The following is a 26,797-nucleotide window of genomic DNA, read 5'->3' on the forward strand; positions in this document are numbered from 1 at the left end:
CTTCTATTGCCTTCAGCCAGCCTGATGCGGGCTAAAGGCAGAGAGTCTGCAGTTTTCAAGCTCAGGAAAAACACTCCAGTTAAGACAGTTAAGACCCAGGGCTTCTCTGCCCTGAAGCCGCAAGGGCCCCTTTCCCTGCAGGATGGAGAACTCAGATTTCCCTCCCACTGGAGCGACTGCAGGAAGATTAAGGCCTTTTGCTGTTCCCGAAAGGCTAGGCAGGAAGGTAAAAAGCTGCCTTGTGCCTCCCGTTCCACAAGCAACAACTTTTGGGCGATTCCCACTTAACTCCGCCTGATCTGTGGTCCCCATTTGTAGAGCTGCTCTTGGGAGCTCTAAAGAGGGTTAAAAACACAAGCCTTGTTTTTAATTGGCTTTTTATTTTTTTAAACTACAAGCGAGCCCCAAACTTGAGAAACTGCCATTAATACTTTCAAGATGTGGGTTCTAATGGCTGCACATTTTGGCAATAATAGTGCATAGGCCATGAGAGGACAGAAGAAGCCTCGGGGAAGAACTCCTAAGTAGTTGGAAATGTTCTTGTGGCTTATTTCCTCCTGTCCTTTAAGCCTGAGAGGTGGTGTTCAGGACAACCGAGGACACCACATTTAATGGAGGTAATTCACATATGTAGGTATAGGAGAACCGATTCCAAAGTCACCTTAAACCCCCCTTTTTGACCTCCATATTGTGAAGAGATTGTGCAGATGAAGCCCAGGGAATGAGGCTCTTGGAATCACAGATATAATGGGGAAAAAGCAAGTGCCCATCTGGATTCATTTGGTCACTAATGATACTTTGGATTGTTTTTTCCCCCCTCTCCTCCTCCCTCTTACTCTTCCTCTTGCTACACGCCTTCCCTTCTGCCTCCCTGCGACCGTCCTGTCCCTTCTGTACCTTTTTGTCCTTCTCCTCTCCCTTTCTCCGAAACGCCACAGCCACTGACTTACAGTTTGCCAGGACGAGCGAAGGGCACCCTGTCCCTTTTGCCACAGCTGGGGACTGCTACAGTGCTGCCAAGTGCCCGCAGGTACGTGCTGGGGCTCCCCTGACCAGGGACCCACATCCCGCCCTGCCCCCAGGGACCCTTGGCTGCGATGGCTGCTGGGAGTACAGAGAGATACCCTGGGAAGGGTCCTGTGCCCGCCTGCCTCCAGAGAGAGTCTCAGCAGTGCTTGGAGCTATAATCCTGTAATTCCTAGTGTTTCCCAAGGAACCGATCAGAGCTACACCCCCAAACTTCTGCATTCAGCAAAATCATAGTAGTAATCAGCACCTATCAGTACCTATCACAGTAGTAAAAAATAAAAATAAAAATAAAAATAGTAGGAGTAGTAGTAAAAAAAAAAAGAAGAAGAAGAAGAAGAAGAAGTAAGCGAGAGGCCGGATGGCAGGGGTCTTGCTTAAACAAATGATGACAGTTAATGACATGAATATTATGCAGTCAGTGGCGTGCTGCTTTGTTCCCTAACTGGCTCTTGAAACTGAAAAGCCTGCTTCATAGCCTTTGCCCAGTTCCAAGGTGTAAATAGTCTCCTTCCCCACCCCCACCCGACCCCACTCCAGTAACTGATTTCAAGCCGGTGGTGATGTCACTAAATGGAGCTCACACGCCAGGGTCAGCCATTAAGAATTCTCAACATTGCATGATACAGAAAAATTCTTATCACTACCTCAGATGTATAAAATGTATCGTAATTCAGGCAAAGAAGTGCAAACGTATCATCGCCTACTGGATTCCCTCCTCAGTAGAGCCACTGAACGGCCGGGGCATTGCCCAACTATACTTCCACGCTTTCTTGCCTCTTTAGAGGCCTGGCGAGTTTTAACTTGCCTTTTGAAACCTGCTGGCATTATAATCAGCCCACTGCCAAATTGGCAAAGCAGGCACCAATCGTTGCAAGAAGCTTCTGCCCTGAGAAGGGATAAGGAATTGGGCAGGAGAACTTGGCCCCTGTTCTTGCTCTGGTTCTTGCTCTGGGGTCTTCACAAGGCTGTTGCTAAACTGTGGGTCAGGAATTTCCCACTTTGCCGACAGGCCTTCAAAAGTCTGGCGACTGGGACTGGGAGATGCATTTGGAATCCCAGGCACTGCCTCCCCAGGATGGATGTACGCCCAACCACAGAGACCATCCAAAGACAAACACATCTGAATTTTCTTTTAACGAAGTGTTTTCTCAGCCCCCAGCTTCAGAAAGCAATGCTAAACATTTTAGAGAAGTGAAAAGGAAGCTCTCGGGGAGAAAAAAAATAAACAAAGGGCATAATGGTAAAAGAGGGCCTCTCCTCTATTACCCAGGAATTGAAAACTTTTGAAGTGCTGTTTCTTTAGAGCAGCTGATGACTTCAAACACCCCATTGGTATGGGTTAGCATTTTAACAGCTAATACAGGAGCCCTGTCCTGCCTCTTTCAAAAGTCGGAGGATTTTCTTGCTTCTCTGCGCCTGCATCTTTGGGGGAAGTTTAAGTAAATGAAAGGTAATTTGCATTCATTTCTTTTCATAATTCAGAGACAAATGAACTTATTGATTTGCTAAATCCAGCCCCCAAGCAGTTGCTAAATGAGAAAACCCAAAGGCTAGTGAGAAGCTAATTTGTATTTTTCTTAGCCCAATCTTCAAACCACATCGGGCATTTTGAGAATTCAAGCCGTGAGTGTTGCAGATCGGTTTTCTGGGGAAAGGTCTGTGCGAGGTGCTTTGGGGCAGATGGCTTTTCCGGGGACCTAATGATTGCACACAAGTCAGAATAGAGGGACGTTTTGCTTGCCACTCTGCTTCTTCCTCCCTGTGCACAATGTTGCTTTGGGGATCTGTGTAGCAGTAAGAGCTGGTTTGCCGTGAGCCCCCAACTCAAAATGCAGCCAGAATGTGGTTTTCTATTCTGATCACTGGGGATGTGGCATTATCGTGGTTGATGCCGGTATTGGTCTCATTTATTGAGGGTTTCCTGGATTGTAGGCTTCATCCAGCATTTCTAAGTCACGGCAGCATATAATCCCCACAGCAACTTGTGAGAAGCACCGCCCCCCCTTACAGATGAGAAAATTGAGCCACCAAAAGGTTGGGTAGCTTGCCCCAACACAGCTGGTGCTCACTAGAGGCCGGACTCGATCTCAAGTGTGTCTGAGTGCAAACCCATACTGGCTGACGTGTCCGCCTGACATGGCTTGCATGAAAGACTTTGCAGCCTTCCCTTCTGTCCCAACAAAGAGCAAAACCTCTGTTTGTCTCAGGCACATCTTCTGCAAATCTCTCTGGACCCTCTGGCGTGTGCATAACTCCGAATTACTTTTATTCTCTTAAATGAGCAACAGGAAGTAGTAGCTATCCCTCTAGGGCCTTCTACCCCTTGCAGATGAGGGGCAAAGATGTATTGCCTGGAGCTAAGAGGGCAGTAAGTCTTTACTTCTTGGTGGCTCCCAACTTAAGGTGGTCCTTATCAGCAGAAGATGGAGGTCCTGGGGAGGGTGGGAAGAAAGTGAGGAGGAAGACCTCCTGTTCCGTGAGGTGTATGGCCTGCACTGAGACAGCAGGTCTACCTAGCTATGCATAGGGTGTGAGCTCAGATCCTTGACCCGAGGGCAACTGGGGGGGTTCTTGGGCTAGAAGCCAGGTCAGCAGCCTGGACCTTCCAAGAACCCTGAGGTGGAAGTGGATGCAGTCTACCTTCTCCTGCAGGGTGGGAGTAGGGTGGCTGTCAGCATGGGAGGCAGGATGGGGATGGGGAGAGAGAGGGATCCTGGGCAGTGATGTGGGCTGGATGTTATGAACAAGTGTGAATACCCACCTCAAGGCAGGTAGCAGAGTGAGATGAAGAGTGGCTCGGTGGGACAGGGAGGGGCTGGTGCCACTCGGAGAAGCCCATGTCTGGGGAGGCCCGGCAAGGAGGGTTTTGTGCTTCCACGTGGCCACAATTGTGGACCCCTGTTGAGGCTCTTTGACAGAGCCGCTGCTGGCATATGTAGAGTACGGTCATAAAATAATTTCCAGAGTGTTTCTGAGATATCACCTACTCTCTGCCAGGTTATGAGTTAGGTTTTAGGTGCATTATACCTTATAATTCCCTCCTATTTGCAGGTTAGATGTTACTAACCCATTTTACAGATGGATTCAGGAAAGGGAAACTGTTCACCCCAGGTCACGTTAAAAGTAGAGGAGTCTGGGTCCTAGGAAAAATTCATCCTCAACACCAGAGTTTCTCAACCTCAGCACTATTGATGTTTGGGGCTGGGTCATTCTCAGTTGTGGGGACCGTGCTGTGCACTGCAGGACATTTAGCAAGACACACACACAAGCTGCCCGTTAGGACAACCAAAAATATCGCTAGATATTGCAGATATCTGGGGGCAAGATCGTCCCCTGTTGAGAGCCACTAAGTTAGACCAGACTAATCCCCCACATCACTTCTGTGAGTTGGAGTCTTATCTGTCCCCATGTTATAGACGTGGAATCTAAGCTGTCAAAGGGGTTTCTAAACTCTGCTAAACTCTGTAAATATGAATGGTACTAATAATGGAAAAGAAACCCGCGGAGTATGCCTAGTCTGGGTCGTCAGAGAGGACAAGCCAGGGTGGGATATTTATTAAGAATCTACCAAGTGCCTGGTCATGTGTTAGAAACCATTACTGATGGAAATAAAGCAATACCAAGGCCCTCCCCTCGCTAAGCTCACTGTTCTACTGGAGGCAGACAACCAACACAAAAAACAGAGGCTACCGGTATTTTTGAGTATCTCCTGGCTACCAGCCAGGTGCTGCTTGGTTAATTTCACTTAATCCTCCCTGCAGTACTCTGAGGCAGGTACTGTTATTACCTTCCATGTTACAGATGGACAAACTGAGTTCTGAGATACTGAAGAAAAAACAAAAACAAAACAAAAACAACAACAACAAAAAAAACCCCTCTGTACCAGAGTTCCTCCCCGGGGAGGAAAGAACCGAGTTTTTACTCTTAGCTCTGGCAGGCTGGGAGTCTCCACCTCACGGCCCTCCTCCCCCTGTCTTTAGTAAAGACTGCTTTGACAGGATTGGGCAAGGTTCAGAGAGGGAGTGAGGAAGCGTTCACCGTGAGCCTGTTGGTGCAGAACATTTTAAATTCTGAAAATACTCCTTGTGGGGCAGGAAGCCTGGACAAATGATATCAAGTGCTTCTGTGGAGTCATTTTTTTAAAGAGAGAAACAGATAGATGGGGAAAGCAAGAAAGAAGCTCTGCTGCAGCGGCTCCTAAGAAATGAGTCTAGAACCCCTGAGGTCGCCCCCCCCCCCCCCCCCCCCCCCCCCCCCCGCCACTCCGTTTTGAAAGGAATCCTGGAGCTGGTTGGAATCCGGGATCCGGGCGTGGAAGCGGAGGCTCGGCGGTAAGACGTGTAGAATGGGGCGCATGCGCCCTCTGCTGGCGATTCCGAAGAACGCGCCTCTCCTTTGAAGTCCCGCCCCGCTGCGTTTAGTACGCAGAGAGCTCCGCCACGGCGGGGAGCTGCAGCCCAGGAAGCTTTGGCAGCAAGATCTTGTTAGAAAAATTACACTGTGGCATTTTGTTCCTGAAGGAATCTGATAATTGTAAGCAACATCAGGATTGCTGTGTTAGGGAGGAAGAATGATGCTGGTTGAGAGCAAGGACTTTGAAGTCAGGAAAATGTGAGTTGGACTCTCACTGTATCCTGCAGAAGTTAATCACCTCCGCCGGGCCTCAGTTTCCCCTTCTGTGAAGAGAACCGCTTCATAGTGCTCTTAGGAGGATGCATGAGATGATGCATGTAAAGTGCCTGGCCCAGACCTCCTCCCCTCCCTCCAAAAAAAACCCTCATTAATTAGTGTCTATCGTAATTGATTAATGTCCTCCTTCCCAAGTTCCCTCTTATTGTGTAGCCTTTGCTCAGGACATCACGTGGACTAAAAATCTCTTTCATTGGCCATTTCTTCCAGGGTCGTTTTAGCATCAACCTTTACGGAACCGGCCTGTCTTTAACCGAATCAGCCAGATGGATATCACAAGGGAATTACGCTGTCTCCGACATCAAGAAGTCTCCGGTAAGGTTACCTAGTGGCTTCGGATGGGTTTTGTTTTCTCTTTCCTTCTTCCGTGTTCGTCTGTGTGGTGGTGCTAAAGGAATGAATGTGCTTTCGCATTTCCTCAAACCGTTATGCGAAGTGTCAGAATGAGAATGTAGGAAATAAATTGAAGGTGAAGCATGGATAAGTGAGTGTATCAGAAAGAGCCTTGCTTCCCTTCTGGTGAATTCTTCCCTGAGTCGCAAACCTGTGAACCATCCAGATAATTAGAGGATGCTTAACCAGGAAGCTGAAAGCAGGAAGAAACCTTTTAAGAGTGTGTGGCCCAGACCCTTTGAGTTAGCCAGCATGAGATTCCTTCTGTGAACTTAAAGAAAAAGATGTTTCTTGTTGTTTTGAGAAAACTCGAAATACAAAAGAGACTGGAAGAAAGGGATAGCTTACCAGGTGATTTTTCTGGAGAGTTAGGGAAACACTCAGGGGTTCCACACTAACCAGCTTTTCATGCTCTGAAATCTTGCTGCTTGTGGTCCAAACAGAGCACCAGCATCACCGGAGGCTCATTGCAAAGGCAGTTTCTGGGGCCCCAGAGCTTCTCAGGCAGGATCTGCCGCTGAACAAGGTCGGCAGGTAGATCATTAGCACAGCACGGCTTGAGAAGCACTGGTCTCCGCAACTGTGTCTCAGCGCTGTTTCTTAGAATCACCTGAGAAAGCTTAAAATGCATGTTCCCCAGCCCCACCCCCCCCCACCCCCGCCCCAGCCTGACTCACCAAATGGGAACCTCAGAGGCAGGGTTAGAATTTTAAACTCCCTGGACGATTCTCTTGTAGGGCCAGGGCAGAAATTGCTGCCTGTTCATCAACCTTCCCTCTGAGGCCCTGGGATAGGAACCTGACCTGTGGACAAATGGGAAATTTACCAGAGTATGACCCCTGGTCCCAAGTCCTTCTTCAACCACGCCCCCCGGGGTCTCCTTAGAAGTGTGGGAGGGGAGGAAGAAAACAGGACGAGGACTGGAAAAGCAGGTACCGTTCCAAAGTAGGCTGCCAGCTCAAATGCAGGATACCCAGGTAAATTGGAATTTGAAATAAACAAGCAACATTTTTTTTTAAACTGTAAGCTTGTCTTAAACATTGCATGGGATGTATTTCTTCTAAAAAAATATTTCTTTGAAATTTACGTCTGACTTGGTGTCCTGTATTTTTATTAGCTAAACCTTATCAAAATCGGAATATAAAAATGAAATTCAAGCTGCTCCCCCCAGGAAGAAACAGCCACTTGCGACTTCCCGTGGAAATCCCAGAGTTTCCCATGCCCATTTTTTTCGCTGTCAGGGATAAATTTGTCTATGAAAAAAACCATCTTACTCCCTTTTTTCCTCTAAGCCAATCAGCCCCTCATATCTAATTCACTAACTGGCCAATTTGATTGCTCATAAATCATTAAATGTTTTCCTTTTCACTGAAAGGAGTAAAGATAGCTGACCACACACGTGCTTTAGTGGGTGCTCCCAAATTATAATGTTCTTCCCCTGCCGCTACCCCTCAGGGTCCATATATTATGGAGCATTCGCTCAGAGGAGCAGAAAACTTAACTGTCCAAAATGGTCAGACTTGAGGCATGATTCCATAGGAAACCATCCTTGTAAACTATGTAACATAAGTTTCAGTCCTGTTAGCCCATGATCAACATGGCTCTTTTCATCCAGAAACTAAAAATTATTACGGCAGGGAGCGCCACCTGCTGGAGAGAGTGGTCTCCATCCTGCAAAGATCTGTTGGCCCGTTCCCAAGCTTGGGAGGGAAGTTAGCCTTTGCTACAGGGAGTCGGTTTGACAGGGTCTGTCCAGCACTCTTTATGAATCCCGGGAGCCAGGTCAGAGTCATCCATAGCCTTCGGCAGCCCTGAGAAATGTCAAACCAGTGTTCCCCTCAATCAGTGGTTCTGGAACCCAAGTGTGTATCCGCATCACCTGTGACATTCATCAGCTGCATCAGCTGCAGGACACAGCCAGCCTCAGGTGCCTGAGGGGCTCAGGTCATGACCTCCAGGGTGGTGAGTTCGAACCCCACATCTGGCTCTGCACTGGGCATGCAGCCTGCTTGGGATTCTCTCTCTCCCTTTCCTTCTGCCTCTCCCTCCCAAAACAAATGCAAGAAAACCACAGCCAGCCTCAGGAGGGTCTCAAAATGTACATTTCCAACAATTTCCTGGGTAGTGCTGATGTCCCTGGTCTAGGATCACATTTTGAGGACCACTGACTGGTTAAATCAACCCCAAATCCTTCCCTTCAAAGTTGGACCTTTTAATTTCCCTGAATAACCAGTATTCCGTGTAATGGAACATAGTTTGCCAAACTGGATAAGGTCCTGCTCTCACCATTACCTGCCACCGTGTCCCCAAGGCACTGAGGCCTTGGTCCTCTGTGGCTAGCCAGTCCTCTCCTATCCAAACGGCCCTGCTCTGATTTGGCCTCAAATCATCACTCCTTACTTTTTTTCCCTTTTCTACTGGAAGCTACAGGGAAAAGGACATAGTGAAAATCTCAATTCTCCAAACCTGGTTGGCAATAAAATGTTTTCCCCAAGCAGAACTGTGGGGAAACTCTAATCACAACCAGGAGAAAATTGAATTGCCAGAACCACTATCTCATCATCAGGAGGAAGAACCAGTAAAAATAAGTCTCATTGTCAGGTTCACTGGGGGCTCCCCAGGTGTCCTGGAAAGATACTTCTCCTATTTTAAACTAATATGAATGATTACTTTTATGATTAAAATAGCAACACTTACTGGGCAAATGGCATGCATTAAACCCCATTTTCCCCAGCTTTCTCATCCTATCTGGAAAAGAAATTTTAGAAGGTGGGTGAGGGTAAGCCCATGATGTCGCTTTGGCCCAGGGATCCCAGGCCCGAGTGCCAGCCGGCAGCCCCTGGTGCTGAAATGAGAGCTCCCGGTGGGTGCAGAGAATGGAGGTTCAGCTCGCAGACCCCCCCCCAAGTAGGGTTGCCTGTTCCCTCACTTACTAGCTCTTGAGCAAGGGGGGGTGGGGTGGGGAGTGGTTTCATCATCTATAAAATGAGGATCATCGTTGGGTTCTTCTAAGGCCTACAGGAAATAGGGTCCAAAAGTTGTCCTGATGTCCCGGGGCAAACAGCATGCCCACAATAGGTGTTCGCTCTCAGTGTTATCCCACTTCCCTGCCCTGAGGCTTGCAGTCAGGTTTAAGAAGCTGGCCAAGGTGACAGAGGAAGTAGGCTTGCTTGAGGTGGAAAAGTGGAAGGACAGGGAACAGTGGCCTGAGTGGGGGGGCTGAGTCTGGACCTGGCTGGCACCCAGAGCACCATGGACTTTCTGTCCCTGTGGCCCCCCACCCCAGCTGAGAATGAGGCTGGTGGGACACCCCTCAGCCTAGGGCTGCTTTACCTTCCCCTCCTGTGCTCAGGAACTCGTGAGTTTCTACTCTGCTTGTGGGTGAGGGACAGACAGACAGACGGAAAGGGGAGCATGCCCTGGATGTGAGACGGGAGAGACCATGCTGAAACACCAAGCGAGCTCTTCTGCCAGTGACATTCCACGCACCCTCAACTCAAGAACGCGCCCAGGATATGAAAGGGCCCTTAGCCCCATCCACAGGTCCTGTTTCCGAGCTGTTCTCCGACCCTCTGTCTTGGAGGAAGTTCTGGAACAGTCTTGAGAGCCGAGGGAGTGAGGGGGAGGTTCACTTCAGGCCACATGGAAGAGGTACCCCCTGAGTCTCTGTGCTACTTTGCATGGCTGGGGAAGTTGTGGGGTCCACAAGGAACGAGGGGCCCATGTTTCTGAGGCCTTGGCTGCCTGGCCCAAGGCCCGAACCACATTCCTTATTCTGGGAGAAGTGTTGAAGATTGAGGAATGGCTTTGAAATTAAAAATGAACTCTGTATTGTCATAGAGGAGATGGACTCAATTTATATCTTTTAGCTCTTTCACAACCAGTGGAGTTAAGGTAACATGAGATAAAAGTGGGGTGGGGGGCGGGGTGCATGTGTATACATGGGACCGAATCGGTTCTCAGTCAGCTACCGTGGGCTGCCTCCTAACCCACAACTCACTTATGAAAATCCAGCTATCCACAAGTATAAAAATCATACTATAGGCCAGTAGAGAAAAACGAAATTTTACAGATGTGTGTTTTTCTTCTTCCCACAGAAGTTCGATGTTTAAATATATTCTTTTTTTTTTTTTTAAGACTTTATTTATTTGAGAGGGAGAGAGTGAGAGAGAGAGAGAGCACAAGAGCAGGGTGAGGGCAGAGAGAGAAGCAGACCTGCGCAGGGAGCCCAGTGTCAGACTCCATCCCAGGACTCCAGGATCATGATATGAGCCGAAGGCAAATGCTTAACCAACTGAGCCGTCCAAGCACCCAATGTTTAAATATATTCTAAATGTTAGGCAGTGGGGGCACCCGGGTGGCTCAGTCCTTTGTTGTCTGCCTTCAGCTCGGGTCATGATCCCAGGGTCCTGGGATGGAGCCCCGCATCAGGCTCCCTGCTCAGCCGGAAGCTGGCTTCTCCTCTCTCTCCCACTCCCCTGCTTGTGTTCCCTCTCTCGCTGTGTCTCTGTCAAATAAATAAATGAAATCTTTAAAAAATAATAACAATAAAAATAAATAAATGTTAGGCAATGTATATATTCACATCTGTGTGACTCTATGTATACCTATGCGTATATATCGATCAATCAATCGATAATCTCCTGTGTTTTTTGGGCAGCTCACCACCAGCACACTCCAAAGAAATATACATAAACACACCTCAAACAAAGATGTGCTGACTTTTCTAAATCACATGAGCCTACTTCCCCTATTTATATTGACTGAGAAAACCAGAAAATACAGTGAAAAGTATGAAATATAAACTATTCATAATGGAACAGATAGTTACTCATTTTAATTATATGTAATAGCTCAAACCAAGCTAGGAAAATATTCATTTGAAAGAGCTTTTTAGAGGGCTTGCTCTAATGAAGAAATAAAAATGATTTATAATTAGTGTTTCATTGTATGTGAGTGGGTACTACTAAGATGCTGGGAAATACACCTTTTTCTCTAAAATAGCCACCGTTTCCATGACAATTGTGTCTATGCTAATCATTTTCTTAGTGGGTTTTTTTTTCTTTGTACTCTGTAGTAAAAATGATGAGTTTTCGCTCAGACTTTATCTAAATCACATTAGCAGAGTCCCAATTAGTGAAATAGCAGGAACGTTGCAAAGCCATTATCAGCAACTTTATACGTACCCAGACTTTTCCTCATCTCCATGAGAGCAGACTATGATGGAGATTCACACATAAAAACTTTTATGATAATAATAGCTAATATTTTTTGAGCACGTACATTTGGCCAAGTAGTCAGCTAAGTACTTTATGTACATTCTTGCATTTCCCCCAAACCTTTGAAGTGAGACAAATATTATCCCCATTTTACAGATGTGCCAGGAAATCAAGGCATAGAGAGTTTGTTTTAAAACGCAGTACAGGGGTGCCTGGGTGGCTCAGTGGGTTAATGCCTCTGCCTTCGGCTCAGGTCATGATCCCAGGGTCCTGGGATCAAGCCCCATATCGGGCTCTGCTCAGCAGGGAGCCTGCTTCCCTTCCTCTCTCTCTGCCTGCCTCTCTGCCTACTTGTGATCTCTGTCTGTCAAATAAATAAATAAAATCTTTTAAAAATAAATAAAATAAAATGCAGTACAGGCCAGTCAGTCTGACCCTGGTTCTGCGCACTGCTGGGGCACGAGAGAGTGTGGATAAAGCATGAGCTTGGATGAGACAGAAGACATTCCAGCACATCAGGATTCTCCAGGCCTGCAGACCAGGGCTTCAGCCTGTGGAGAAGGTTCCTAGCTAGAACCTTCTAGAAGGTAGAAGGCTGGAGCTAGCTAGAAGGATGATCTGGCATCAGATCTGGTTGGCGGTATCAGACCGGCTCCAGAACTAATATGAACCCCTAAACGCAGGACCAGTTAGGGTCTTAGAAATCAGTCTTCCATCTCACTAACACTCATAATCAAGGGGAAGTGAATTTTTCAAAGAGAAACTATTTTGTTCTCTTTATTTGTTAAATTGGCAAAGCTTGCTTGCTTGCTTGCTTGGCTTGCTTTTTAAATGAAATGGTTTGCAAGAGACTTTCGGAGCTTGACCATAGGAAGCAAATCTTCACAACCTTGTCCCAGTTCTGGGAATGTAGCCCAAAGATATCCTGGAATGCAGGCACAAATAGAGTTCATCACAATATTGCTCCCAACAGTGGAAAATGTGAAACATCTAAGATGCCAAACATTGTGCAGGAATGGAGGGATGGAGGGTGGCTAATATGACATGGTAAATTTACACAGTGAGCTACCCTGTTACAATTAAGGAGTTTTCCGATGCATGGTCAAGTGTTAGGGAATGAATTAGTGTGCTGGAATTAGCCAAGCAGTCTGAATTGCAGGTCAAAAAGGAAGTGTGTACATCAGCTTCAGCCTCCTATTCACTCATTTATTCATTCATTTAACAAATGTGCATTTAGTATTACTCTGAGCCATACACTGTTGGGTCCTGGAGACCTAGGAATTGAAAAAGACATTGGCCTTACCCTCACAGGGCTTACACTGTAGCAGGAAGACAGATGTAAAGAAAGAATTACCCCGTTTTGCCTGATGCTATGTGGCAGGAAACTGGGGAAGGAAGGTGTCTGAGAAGCAGTGGTCCTTGGGCTGAGTTCTGAAAAATTTAACAGTCAAAAGGTGGGATGACCCAGTGTCCACCGAGGGGAGAGGGACCCAGAAGAGGGTTTCAATTACAGGGAACGGCATCGTATGCGCAAAGGCCCTGTGTGATAAAAGGCATGCCCGAAGAGCAGCCCAGAGAAATGCAGAAGTCTGGGGTGGGGTAGAGGGAAGGGATGGTATCTGGAGAGTCGGAAGATGAATCTGGAGGGGCAGCAAACTCCATCTGCGAAAAACCACATAATTTATTCTTATTTATAAACATTTTAGACTTTACCAGCCAGGAGGCAAAATCAATAATATTATGTATTGATAGGACAAGAGTGGAAAGAAATTTGTATAAAATTTTTATGGATGGAGTTTTAAAAATAATAATGGAGTTCAATTTTTTTTTTTTTTTTTTTTTTTTTGCCATACATTTTTACCAATGAGAAGAATGGAATATTCGGAGTGGATAATACTTTGCTGAATTAGCTGAATATTTTGCTTCCTTCTCTATTATCAAAATTGGTTATAAGTGTTTCTTAATGCTGGTCAGAGATGGGATTTTCTGTATTTCATCTTTATAAATGTTTTTTAAATGATAAAATATATATATAGTCCACAACTGATACAGTCCACAACCATATAATTTTCATGGAGCATATTCATGGCTTGGCAAGCATTTCTAGAATTCTGTTAGATTTTTCTCTTGGTATTTGCCCTCCAGAATGTCATTACATCGCAGATTAGGTACTTGCTATGAAGGTAAGATGGAAGCTTTGTTACATGGATTTTGAAGTATGATATTTTATTTGCACTTTACATCAAAGTCCAAAAGATGCTGCTGGAATGGCAGCTCAGGCTCAGAAAATACGTCCACAGAAATTTATGTGGCATGACTTATAGCTTCTTGTTTTAACTTTCAGTAGAATGGAAAGTACAGAAAGCAGCTTAACATTACTTCTGATTGGAACAATATTAACTGCCATTACAATGACGTTACCACAGTGTAAGTTGGGCCTGTAAGTAAACGTCTTGCCTTGAAATTTAAGTTCAGTTCACTAGGAAATATTGTCAAATCGACAGCAAAAGCTAGTGTCCAAAGCCAGTGAGTGTCCAAGGGCAGCGACGGAGAGCAGTTCTCATTCAGAAACCTTTAAATCCCAGCCCTGTGAGCTCAAACGTTCACAGTAAAACTTTATCATTACTCAGTTATCAAACTGTTGGATGGTGACAGGAGTCAGGGTGTTCAACGTCTAGTTCTGACTAAAAGTTTATAAAACTCATGATGGATAAGTTCCCAAGAGCAAAAGATCTTCATCCTTGATACTGCCGGTTCCATGACACCTGATAGATTCTTATATTTTGCATAGAGTGCCTACTGAGGGTTAGTACAATGAGTAAACAGGCTTCAAACATCTTACATTTTTTTGAAGATTTTATTTATTTATTTATTTGTTTGAGAGAGAGAGAGAGAGAGAGAGAACGTGCATAGAGGTAGGGGGAGAGGGAGAAGCAGACTCCCCGCTGAGTGGGGCTCCCTCCCAGGACTCTGAGATCATGGCCTGAGCTGAAGGCGGACACTTAGCTGACTGAGCCACCCAGCTGCCCCAATATCTTATATTTTTATGAGCTTTGTAAATTTGGCCAACTAACTCTTTCTCTGCTTCTACATATTTTTTTAAATTATGTTATGTTAGTTGCCATACAGTACATCATTCTTTTTTTTTTCTCAAAGATTTTATTTATTTATTTGACAGAGAGACACAGCAAGAGAAAACACAAGCAGGGGAAGTGGGAGAGGGAGAAGCAGGCTTCCTGCTGAGCAGGGAGCCCGATGTGGGGCTCAATCCCAGGTCATGACCCAATCATGACCTGTCTATGATCCCGATCATGACCCGAGCGAAAGGCAGACGCCTAATGACTGAGCCAACCAGGCACCCCAACTTAATTTGGTTTTGATGTAGTGTTCCATGATTCGTTGTTTGCATATAACACCCAGCGCTCCATGCAATACATGCCCGCCTTAATACCCCCCACCAGGCTCACCACCCTCCATGGTCCTCCCTTCTAGAACTCTCAGTGTTTCTTGGAGCCTGTAGTCTCTCATGGTTTTTCTCCCGCTCTGGTTTCACTTCCTTCATTTCCCCCTTCCTTCTCCTAGTGTCCTCCATGCTATTCCTTATGCTCCACAAGTAAGTGAAAGCATATGATAATTGACTTTCTCTGCTTGACTTATTTCACTTGGCAAAATCTCCTCCAATCCTGTCTATGTTGATACAAAAGTTGGGTATTCATCCTTTCTGATGGAAGCATAATACCCCATTGTATATATGGACCATGTCTTCTTTATCCATTCGTCTGTTGAAGGGCATCTTGGTTCTTTCCACAGTTTGGTGACTGTGGCCATGGCTCTAATGAGCATTGGGGTACAGGTGGTCCTTCTTTTCACTACATCTGTTTCTTTGGGGTAAATACCCAGTAGTGCAATTGCAGGGTCATAGGGTAGCTCTATTTTTAATTTCTTCAGGAATCTCCACACTGGGGGCACCTGGGTGGCTCAGTGGGTTAAAGCCTTTGCCTTCAGCTCAGGTCATGATCCCAGGGTCCTGGGATCAAGCCCAAAGTAAGCCTGCTTCCTCCTCTCTCTCTGCCTGCCTCTCTGCCTACTTGTGATCTATGTCTGCCAAATAAATAAAAATAAAATCTTAAAAAAAAAAAAAAAAAGGGAATCTCCACACTGTTTTCCAAAGTGGCTGCACCAACTTGCATTCCCACCAACAGTGTAAGAGGGTTCCCCTTTCTCCACATCCTCTCCAATACTTATTTATTGTCTTGTTGATTTTGGCCATTCTAACTGGTATAAGGTGGTATCTCAGTGTGGTTTTGATTTGAATTTCCCTGATGACTAATGATGATGGGACATTTTTTCATGTGTCTGTTAGCCATTTATATCTTCTTTGGAGAAGTGTCTGTTCATGTCTTCTGCCCATTTTTTGACTTGATTATTTGTTTTTTGGGTGTTGAGTTTGAGGAGTTCTTTATGGATCTTGAATATCAGCCCTTTGTCTGTAGTGTCATTTGCAAATATCTTCTCTCATTCTGTGGGTTGCCTCTGTTTTATTGACTGTTTCCTTTGCCGTGCAGAAGCTTTTTATTTGGCAAAGTCCCAAAAGTTCATCTTCACTTTTGTTTACCTTGCCTTTGGAGACGTGTCTTGAAAGAAGTTGCTGTGGCTGATGACAAAGATGTTACTGCCTATGTTCTCCTCTAGGATTTTGATGGATTCCTGCCTCATGTTGAGGTCTTTCATCCATTTAGAGTTTATCTTTGTGTATGGTGTAAGAGAATGGTCAAGTTTCATTCTTCTCCATGTTGCTGTCCAATTTTCCCAGCACCATTTATTGCAGAGACTGTCCTTTTATATTGGATATTTTTTCCTGCTTTGTCAAAGATTATTTGACCATAAAGTTGAGGGTCCATATTGGGTTCTCCATTCTGTTCCATTGATCTATGTGTCTGTTTTTGTGCCAGCACCATACTGTCTTGGTGATCACAGGTTTGTAATATAGTTTGAAATCAGGCAACGTGATGCCCCCAGCTTTGTTTTTCTTTTTCAACATTTCCTTGTCAATTTGGGGTCTTTTCTGATTCCACACAAATTTTGAGAATTGTTTGTTCCACATTTTGCAAAATGCCTTTCATATTTTGATCAGGTGACATTGGAAGTATAGATTGTTCTGGGCAGCACAGACATTTTTAAAAAATATATTATTTATTCTTTTGACAGAGAGAGAGAGAGAGAGAGATCACAAGTAGGCAGAGCAGCAGGCAGAGAGAGAGGAGGAAGCAGGCTCCCCGCTGAGCAGAGAGCCCAATGCAGGGCTTGATCCCAGGACCCCAAGACCACGACCTGAGCTGAAAGCAAAGGCTTAACCCACTGAGCCACCCAGGCACCCCCAGCATAAACATTTTAACAATGTTAAAATGAGCATGGAATGTTTTTCCATTTTTTGTTTCTTCTTCTATTATTTTCATGAGTGTTCTGTAGTTCCTAGAGTATAGATCCTTTACCTTTTTGGTTAGGTTTATTCTTATGGTTTTTGGTGCTATTGTAAATGGAATCAATTCTCTAATTTCTCTTTCTACGGGTACATTGTTAGTGTTTAAGAAAGCAACTGATTTCTGTGCATTGATTTTGTATCCTGCCACATTACTGAATTGCTCTATGAGTTCTAGTAATTTGGGAGTGGAGTCTTTTGGGTTTTCTGCATAAAATACGTCATCTTTGAAGAGAAAGTTTGACTTCTTCTTTGCCAATATGAATACCTTTTATATCTTTTTGTTGTCTGATTGCTGTTCCAAGGACTTCTAGTACTATGTTAAACAATATTGGTGAGAGCGGGTATCCTTGTTGTGTTCCTAATTGTAAGGAAAAGACTCTCAGCTTTTCTCCATTGAGAATGATATTTGCTGTAGGTTTTTCCTAGATGGATTTTAGGAAATTGGGCAATGTTCCCCCCATTCCAACACACTGAAGAGTTTTAATCAGGAAAGAATGCTATATTTTGTCAAATGCTTTTTCTGCATCAATTGAGAAGACCATGTAGTTCTCTCTCCTCTTATTAATGTGTTCTGTCATATTAACTGATTTGTGAATGTGGAACCACCCTTGCCTCCCAGGGATAAATCCCACCTGGTTGTGGAGGATAATCCTTTTAACGTACTGTTGGATCCTATTAACTAGGACTGAGAATTTCGACATCCATAGTCATCAGGGATATTGGTCTGAAATTCTCCTTTTCGATAGGGGGTCTTTGCCTGGTTTGGGGATCAAGGTAATGCCAGCCTCATAGAGAGAGTCTGGATGTTTTCCTTCTGTTTCTATTTTTTGAAGCAGCTTAAGGAGAATGGGTATTAATTTGTCTTTGAATGTTTGGTAGCATTCCCTAGGGAATCCATCAGGTACTGGACTCTTGTTTTTGGGAGGTTTTTGATCACTGTTTCAATCCCCTTACAGGTTATTGGCCTGTAATCTGCTCAGGTTGTCAACTTCTTCCTGTTTCAATCTTGGTAGTTTATAGGTTTCTAGAAATGTATCCATTTCTTCTAGGTTGCTTAACTTATTGGCCTATAGCTATGGATAATAATATCTTTTAATTGTTTCTATATCCTTGATGTTAGTCATGATCTTTACCCTTTCATTCATAATTTTATTAATTTGGGTCCTTTCTCTTTTCTTTTAAAGAAGTCTGCCCAGTAGTTTATCAATCTTATTAATTCTTTCAAAGAACCAGCTTCTAGTTTTGTTGATGTGTTCTACTGCGTCTCTGGTTTATAATTCATTGATCTCTGCTCTAATCTTAATTATTTTCCTTTTCATGTGTGGATTAGGCTTAATCTGTTGTTAATTCTCCAGTTCTTAAAGTGTAAAGATAATTTGTGTATTGGGGATTTTTCTATTTTTTGGAGTGAGGCTTGGATGGCTATGTATTTCCTGCTTAGGACCACCGTTGCCGTATCCTATTGGCTTTGGACTGATGTGTTTTCATTCTCATTGGTTTCCATGAATTGTCTAAATTCTTCTTTGATTTTCTGGTTGACCCAAACATTCTTGAGCAGGAGGGCCTTTAGCTTCCAACTGTTTGAATTTCTTTCAGACTTTTCCTTGTGATTGAGCTCCAGTTTCAAAGCATTGTGGTCTGAGAAGATGCAGGGAATAATCTCAGTCTTTGGGTATCAGTTGAGACCTGATCTGTGACCCAGTATGGGGTCTGTTCTGGAGAAAGTTCCATGTGTGCTCAAGAAAGAATGAGTATTTTATTGTTTTAGGGTGGAATGTTCTGTATATATCTATGAGATCCATCTGGTCCAGTGTGTCATTCAAAGCTCTTGTTTCTTTGTTGATTTTCTGCTCAGATGAGCTGTCTATTGCTGAGAGTGGAGTGTTGAGGTCTCCTACTGTTAACATATTATTATCAATATGTTTCTTTATTTTTATTAACGGTTTTGCTTATGTAGTTGGCTGCTTCCATGTTGGGGACAGAGATATTTACAATTGTTAGATCTTCTTGTTGGATAGCCCCTTTAAGAATGATATAGAGTCCTTCTGTATTTCTAACTACAGTCTTTAGCTTAAAATCTAATTTGTCTGATATGAGAATTGCTACCCTAGCTTTCTTTTGAGGTCTGTTGGCATTAAAGATGGTTCTCTATCCCTTTGCTTTCAGGCTGTATCATTAGATTCAAAATAAGTCTCTTGTAGACAAAGCATATGCATGGGTCCTGTCTCTTTATCCAATCTGCAACCCTATGCCATTTTATGGAAGCATTTAGACCATTCACATTGAGAATGATGATTGAAAGATACAATTTTATTGTCATCATGTTGCCTGTGAAGTCCTTGTTTCTATAGATTGTCTCTGTAAATTTCTTTTCTGTGTCACTCCTGGGGTCTTTCTCCTTTTATAGACACCCTCCCCTTAATATTTCTTGCAGGGCCAGCTTAGTGGTCACATATTCTTTCAGTTTTTGCTGGTCTTGGAAGCTCTTTCTCTCTCCATCCATTCTAAATGACAGCCTTGCTGGATAAAGAATTCTTAGCTGCATGTTCTTCTCATTTAGTACCCTGAATATGTCTTGCCAGCTCGTTCTGGCCTGTCAAGTCTCTGTGGACAGGTCTGACATTATTCTGATGTTCCTCTCTCTGTATGTAAGGAATCTCTTCCCCCACACTGCCCCTAAGATGGTTTCCTTGGTTCTAAGATTTGGGAGTTTTACTATTACATGCCAGGGCATTGGTTTGTTCTCCTTGATCTTGGGAGGGGTCCTCTCTGCCTCTAGGACACAAATGATTGTTTCATTCTGCAGATTAGGGAAGTTCTCAGCTATGATTTGCTCAAATATATCTTCTGGTCCTATATCTCTCTCTACCCTCTTAGGGATCCCAGTACTTCTGAAATGGAACTGTTTCATGGTGTCATTTATTTCTCTAATTCTGTTTTCATGGTTTTTAAGCTCTTTGTTCCAGGGTGATTCCTGTTCCTTCTTTTCTATCAGTTTGTCTTCTAGATCACTAATTCATTCTTCTGCCTTGTGTTTACCCTAGCTGTCAGAGTATCTAGATTAGATTGGATCTCATTGATAGTATTTTTAAGTTCTGCCAGATCCGCTCTCAAGTTTCTGCCTTTAGAGAATCTGTTAGCATTAATAGTTTTAGCCATCCTAGCTATTATCTGCATAACTGTTACCTTGAAGTCTATTTCCAACATTTTGCTTATATCCATATCCATTAGTTCTGTGACAGAGGTCACTGTCTCTGAATTTTTCCTGTGTTGGAGGTTCCTACTCTTAGCCATTCTATTGAGGGGTGGTTGAGGGAATGTACAGAGTACAGATTATTGACTGCAACCCAGGCAAGATGCACCTCTTTTATAGGGACCTTAAGGTTGTTGGCCTCTTGTTCTTCCAGCCTGTCTTCTGAGGGAGGGGCCTGACACACTGTTACTCAGGCAGCCCCATTTGGACAGAGTTGCCCTGCCCCCTGTGTGGGGGATGGGTTCAGTAAAAACCAGTTTTGGAGCCTTTTGTTCTCTGGTGGCTTTCTCTGGCGGCTTCCCCTGGCAGCTTTCTGCATCTCTTCCAAGAGTCAGAGGAGAAGTCACCATATCAAACTTCTGTCTCAGAGCAGAGAGATAGCAGTCTGTTCTCCAGTGAGCTCTCCAAGCCATACTGTCTCCTTTTTTTGTCTGTGCTGCTAAAAACCGCAGTGTCCTGGGTTTTGCACCCCACAGCAGCGCTCCCAGCCCTCGCTTCCAGGTCCAGGTATGTCTCTGCCCTTTGTCCTTCTAAAATCACCAGCTGCCCCCAGTTCACACGTGTGCCCCCCCAGACTGAAGTCTGGGGGCCTGCCCTTTTCCCACTGGTACGGGTCTTTGAGTCTGTGCCCAGTCCCTGGCACCGGAGGCTTTGGTGCCCTGACAGCACAGGATCCAGGAGGCTTCCTCCCCTTTCTATTTATCTTCTAATATCTGCCCGCAGAATCACGGGCAGATCATGCTCCCCACTTCACACCTCAAAACCAACCACCAGAGATATTCTGTTTCTAGAGAGCCAGAGATACCTTCTTACATCTCAGGCTGATTTCAGGAGTGTTCAGATACCTATTCAGCTCAATTCAGGGGACCAGTTGAAATAGGGTCCCCTACTCCTCTGCCATCTTTGCCTCTAGGCCATCTACGTATTTTTTACTATTGTCAGTTGCCAACATGTCTTGGTAGATTCCACTTCAGTTATTTGGCACTAGTGTTTCCTCGGTGTCTTTGAAGCTTTCTTGCCTGAATTCATTCCACACAGACTCTTCACAGAAGCTAATTCTTGAGTCACTTCAGACTCGGCATCACCTCCTCAAATAAACAACAGAATGATATGAATACTATCCACCCATCAACTCATCAAGTGTCAAAAAATACCACCCAAAATTATGTGCCTTGCATTTTAATTGATTATTGATGTTGCTTTCCGTGTCATTAACTTCTCAAGCAGCTGTTCCTATGGAAAGGATAATAGTCTTAAACAATGTGTTTTCTCTGGACACATTTGTTCAGCTGTTCAATGAAACAAAATGTCCTTAACTCACCTGGGGGTATATACCCTGTTTTCCCTGCTTGGCTAACACATCAGCTACTTGGAAACATAGTCAGTTTCATTGTTTATTTTTACTCGGTTTTATTTTTTATTGTGAGGAAGAGATTATGCTGTGAAGAGATCGTCAGTTGTAAATTTTCTAAATGTATGACCGTTGCTTTCCTAGTGAGTTGGGAATGTATGATGAGGCTGAGGTCGGTAGCATTGGTGTATTCCGTATTTTTCTCGCAGGGCTGTGGTGTCATTGCATGAGAAACATTTCATTTTGATAAGAGAATAAGTTCCTATGCCAAGGTGCCTTAAAAGAGCAACATTCAAAGTCACTTTTGTATTCAGGTTCTGACATGATGGTATATGCTGATAATAAAATAAAACAAAATGTTTCGATACGGCAATATGCACAGCATCCACAACACTGCCAAGTTCCAAGGGTGTCTCCATGATTTGCAGGGTGCTGAGTAGCAGTGTAAAGCAATGAGAAGTGTCACCACTACTCACCCTGCTGTGGGAGCCTGAGCACAGGCACAGACGTTAAATGAATGAATAAGTGGGGCTGTGTTCCAATAAAACTTTATTACGGATACTGAAATTTGAATTCCCCATCATTTTCACATGTCAGGAAATATTATTCTTGGTTTGCTCCCTCTCAACCATTTAAAAATGTAAACACTGCTCCTGATTTATGGGCCATACAGAAACAGGTGGCAGGCTGCACGGGCCCACAAACCCTCATTTGTCAGCCCCTGTTGTAGACCACGTGAGGATGTTAGGCTCTGCTTCTGGTACCTCCTGTGCATGCACGAGAGATTTCCCCGAAGCCAGTGGCAGCCCTGGGAACATTAGCCCAGCAGGTGGTCTGAGCACATGCATTTTCTTGCAGGATGGAACCCGAGTCATAGGAAAATGTGGTGGTTACTGTGGAAAATGTACCCCATCCTCTGGCACCGGCCTGGAGGTCCAAATATTATAGTTAAGGTGAGTAAGTCCCACGTTTCCCTCTCTTTCTCTCTCTCTCCTCTTCTTTCTGTAAACTAATAACTAGCAAATGGGGGCTGGTCAGTTGCCCCCCAGACAGGTCCTAACCTGCCCTTGAAGGACCTCAAAAGTGACTCAGAACTCTTCTACCTTTTTCTCTCCTGCTCACCTGCCCTCACGTGATTGAGGTCGTCTCTGCTGCACCCTTGGAGGTGAGGTCCTTAGGCTTTTTGCATCAGCTCCCTCTGCAGTATTTACCCAAGGTGTTTGCTGGACTCCATCTCTAGAAGTCCTTTGGTCTCTGGCGCATCTAACAATCTGTATTTTGAATACAGGGAGTTTTGATTCAGGTGACCTATGGATTCATGTTGGAGATGCTGCCCGAGAGTATTGCAAGAGTGATATTAATGGCATCGGTGAGCCCTGACTATGTGTCAGGTACTGAGCCGCGCACCCTGCAAGCATTATTTCCCTGAATCCTCACAATAAAGCCACAGGATGGGGCTTTATCCTCATTTTACAGATAGAGGCTGAGACCCACAGAGGCAAGTGCTTGCCTAGTCGATTCCTTTGGCAGAACCCACTTGGGGTAGTGCTCTACCCCAAAGCCAGGGCTCTTGCTTAATGTGCTATTCAACACACATGTGACTCACAGTGTCCTCTGAGGGCTAGCATGATCAGCATTACGCTAGATTTGCATTTTTGGAATACAAACTCTCATGCCTTACCCTAGACCTGCAAAATCAGAATCTGTATTTTAACAAATACACAAGAGAGTCATGCATGATAAGGTCTGACAGTGCCTGGTCTAACCTCTTTATGCTGACACATGCTCCCTCTGCTGGGCAGAGGCCTGGATTGGTCCCTCGTTGTCTCATCGCCATGCCTTCAGCTACAGTGGATGAGTTCAGTCAATCCCAGGAGACTTCTGCAATTTATTTCAAGCTTTGGGCAGCTCATTGTCCTGTAGGACTCTTTAAGATCCTGACGTAGGAGTACCTACTTGACATTTATGTATCAGTATTTCACTGTTTCATTAAACATTCATATTCAAAATGATGATCTTCCATTAGGATTGTTTCTGTTGAGGCAACAGGGGAAAAAAAGGAGATGTACTGCCTTAAATAACTGAGAAATCCAAGCAGTGGGCTAGCTTCAGGCATAGCTGGATCCAGAGGCTCAAACAGGATCAAGACCCTTTCATTCTCCCATAAGTCAGAAAGGCTTGTTTCATTCTCAGACAGAACATCTCCCCCACTCCCTGGTCTCTGGCAGCTCTAGGCTTACATCATCTTTGCCGTTCAGGGCCCCAGATAAATGCCCACCTCCAGCGTGCATTCTGCACAAGAACTCAGGCTCTCCTTGGTTGCATGGGCACTTCTGAACCAATTACAAGGTCCAGGAGACTGAGATCATATACCCAGCTGGAGTTGGGTGATCTACAGCTTCGTTTAGAAGAGGAAGAAGAGGGACGCCTGGGTGGCCTAGTTGGTTGGGCAGCTGCCTTCGGCTCAGGTCATGATCCCAGCGTTCTGGGATCAAGTCCCACATCAGGCTCCTTGCTCGGCAGGGAGCCTGCTTCTCCCTCTGCCTCTGCCTGCCATTCTGTCTGCCTGTGCTCGCTCTCTCTCCCTCTCTCTCTCTGATAAATAAATAAAATCTTAAAAAAAAAATTGAAAGTCATTTAAAAAAAAAAGAAAAGAAGAGGAAGAAGAAGGAATTTGTTATCAGAAAAAAGGAGATGGTATGGAGGCAGGCCAAGTCAGTGGGAATCCACTAGAGATCCTCATTTTATATGTATTTTACATATTTTATATTTAGTAAAATAGTTTTGTATGTGTTTATAGGCAGTAAAATTTGAGTGAATTGTATATACATGATATTTACATGTTGTGTCTAGAAAAAAACTGGAAGGAAATGGACCAATATTTGAAGAGCAGTATCTCACAGGAGAGATTTCAGGCTATTAGTTTATTATTTTATTCTTTTTATGCTCCCCAGAAATGTTCATGTTTCTTATAGCAAACATACATCACTTTTAAAATCTAGACAAAGTAGCGTCGTTTTTTTAAGATCCTGTATGTAAAAAGTGATCTTGCCTGCTGTATGACATTTGAGACAGATGGTTTACATTTCTTGTGTGGCTTGTTCATTTTCAGGTGCTCTGAAGAGGAAGTCATTATGGGATGGATGAAGGATAGTAATGCAATACCTCCACCTGAAATTTGTGTGCGTGCGTGCGTGTGTGAGGACTTGTATGAGTGGGTGTGTGTGTACATATGCACATATATACATAGACACACACACACATATACATGTATATGTGTGTGTGTGTGTATGTGGAATATCCTAATGATGTAAAGTTTAATATTTATGTTTGAAATTATTTATTGTGATGTAATATTTTTGTACGTAAAATGATTCTATTACGACTGCCTTTTGCATAATTTGTCCCTTGCAGTCAGATCACTGCATTTTACGTACTCTACATTATATGTAGTACTATGACAGAAGTGATCCTTCATTATCACGGTACATTATTGTTTACTTTCTATCTGTAAATATTCTGCTGTTACTTTTAAAATTGTACTTCGTTTTTGTTTTTTAAAACAACCTAGCTGCCATCAAGGTGCTACAAGGGTCATATGAGTGTATTTTGGCATTCCTAGGAAAGTATCCGCCAATTAGTAATGTAGTAATGTCACAGATCATTGCAGCTGTTAGTGATGTTAATTGTCTATTCAGTTTCATGTGATCTCTGGGAAAAAAAAAAATTGCTGCCTTGGTGCTATATATTGTATATACTTAAGTGATATCAGACTCAGAAATGTAAACATTTTTAATAAAAGGGAGGAATGGAAGGACAGTTTATAATGGACAGAATCACTTGGAAAAGTAAGACCAGCTTGTTTATCCCTATGTTTGGATATGCCTGTTTTGGAAGAGAGGTAGACTCTGTTCTTTATTTTGTTATCGTTATTAATACTTTGCTTCAGTTCTTGGCGCCTTGATCTCTCCGAAGTTAAATGGAGGCTACTCCAAAGCAGCTTCATTATAGAATGATACTAAGAAAGTGGGACTCTCTCAATATTTTGCCAAGATGTTCTAAAGTGATGTCCATGTTTACTGGTTGCAAGACAGAGGGTGCTCAGGATGGGATGACCTTCAGGACCCCCAGCACACCTGGAGAAGTTCAGGACCAGTTTTTAGTCATCACAATTGTCTTGTCACCAGCATGTCACAGGATAAACACATTGGCTGGTGACATGACTTCTCTTCAGAACGTGAGCCTAGGACCCCGCCAGTGTCCATGGCTGCTACCGCAATCAGCATTTGTGAGAAGACATAAACTGTGGAGTACGAGACACCTGAATCTTTCTGATTGTCCATTAACCAACTGCTTGTAACTTATTTCCAAAATGGAAGTTGAAGTCATCTTTCTGACCTTCTGACCTGATTGAAGGGAAGCCATTGCCAGTGGCCCACGCCAGGTGCTCGGTTTGAGAAATCCAGCCCACCTCCGCAACCCAAAGAGATTGGGAAAAAAACCTGGCAGTAACCTCCAACCCCAAACAAACTCCAGAGTGCTCCAGAAGAGGCTATACTCAGTGTATGAATGTGTTATTCTCGTTTATTAATACATTGTGAAAATATACTATGAATAAATACCATGAGCACATCCAAACATTTGTGTTTTACATGGTTTCTGGACTCTTGATTCAAGTTGGATTGAAAATATGTCCAACTTTTTAAGATTGTTGGATTGAGAAGCAAGACATATTTTTGTAATCCCATCGATTACAGTTGTCACTCCAGAGATATATAAGGGACGGGGACTGTCCCCAAGGTCTGCTTTTTCACTATTCAAATCAGCTGAAGTGGTTCTGAGAGAGATATTACTCTCTTGTCTGTATGATGGGGAACAAATGAACAAATAAAACAGGAGATTTAAGTGGGCTTGGGGGCTTCATTGTTAATTTTATATGGCAGGAGTTTCTACTCTCTGGACTTAATGGTATCCAGGGAAATAAGAGCTTTCCAAAGTTGTCAGATAAACAGTAAATAGTAAGTGGGCATCCACCATATGCCAACCCCTCCTCTAAATTTTTAGCTCTTCCTCATAACCACCAAGCAGAAGTTCATGTACAGTGAGTAAGTGGCAGTCCCCAAACACCCGTGTTTGGCTCTAATTGGGTCACGGGTCCACCTTTGGGCCAGTCATGTTGTTGAGGGGGCCATGTACCACCTAGAGTCAGGTGATTGACAGCTTCGGCTGGAGGAAAGTTCCCAGAAGAAGGGGTTTTGTTAACAAAGAAGGATAGATAGTATAAAGACAGGCAAAAGCAGAGTGTATCTACTCTAGATTCCAACTGTGTGTGTGTGTGTGTGTGTGTGTGTGTGTGTTTGCATGTGTGGGCAAATTCAAAT

General features: G+C 44.1%; 1 protein-coding gene across 5 annotated transcripts in view; it reads left to right on the forward strand.

The window, feature by feature from the left end:
• ADAMTS9 (ADAM metallopeptidase with thrombospondin type 1 motif 9) overlaps positions 1–26,054 on the forward strand; it is a 166,309-nt gene extending 140,255 nt beyond the window's left edge. For 3 of the 5 annotated variants that reach the window (XM_082726988.1, XM_082726987.1, XM_082726984.1), the window contains 4 exons: positions 939–1,030; positions 5,929–6,033; positions 22,275–22,369; positions 24,529–26,054. In XM_082726988.1, coding sequence (XP_082583114.1) covers positions 939–1,030; positions 5,929–6,033; positions 22,275–22,364 — 287 coding nt within the window. In that variant the 3' untranslated portion in view covers positions 22,365–22,369; positions 24,529–26,054. Of the gene's footprint in view, positions 1–938; positions 1,031–5,928; positions 6,034–6,554; positions 6,772–6,848; positions 7,098–22,274; positions 22,370–24,528 lie in introns of those variants that run through there. The other 2 variants (XM_082726986.1, XM_082726985.1) reach the window with 2 other exon arrangements.
• The last annotated feature ends 743 nt before the right edge of the window (positions 26,055–26,797 follow it).

The sequence above is a fragment of the Mustela nivalis genome, assembly GCF_964662115.1.
Source record: "Mustela nivalis genome assembly, chromosome: 1".
NCBI classification, from domain to species: domain Eukaryota; kingdom Metazoa; phylum Chordata; class Mammalia; order Carnivora; family Mustelidae; genus Mustela; species Mustela nivalis.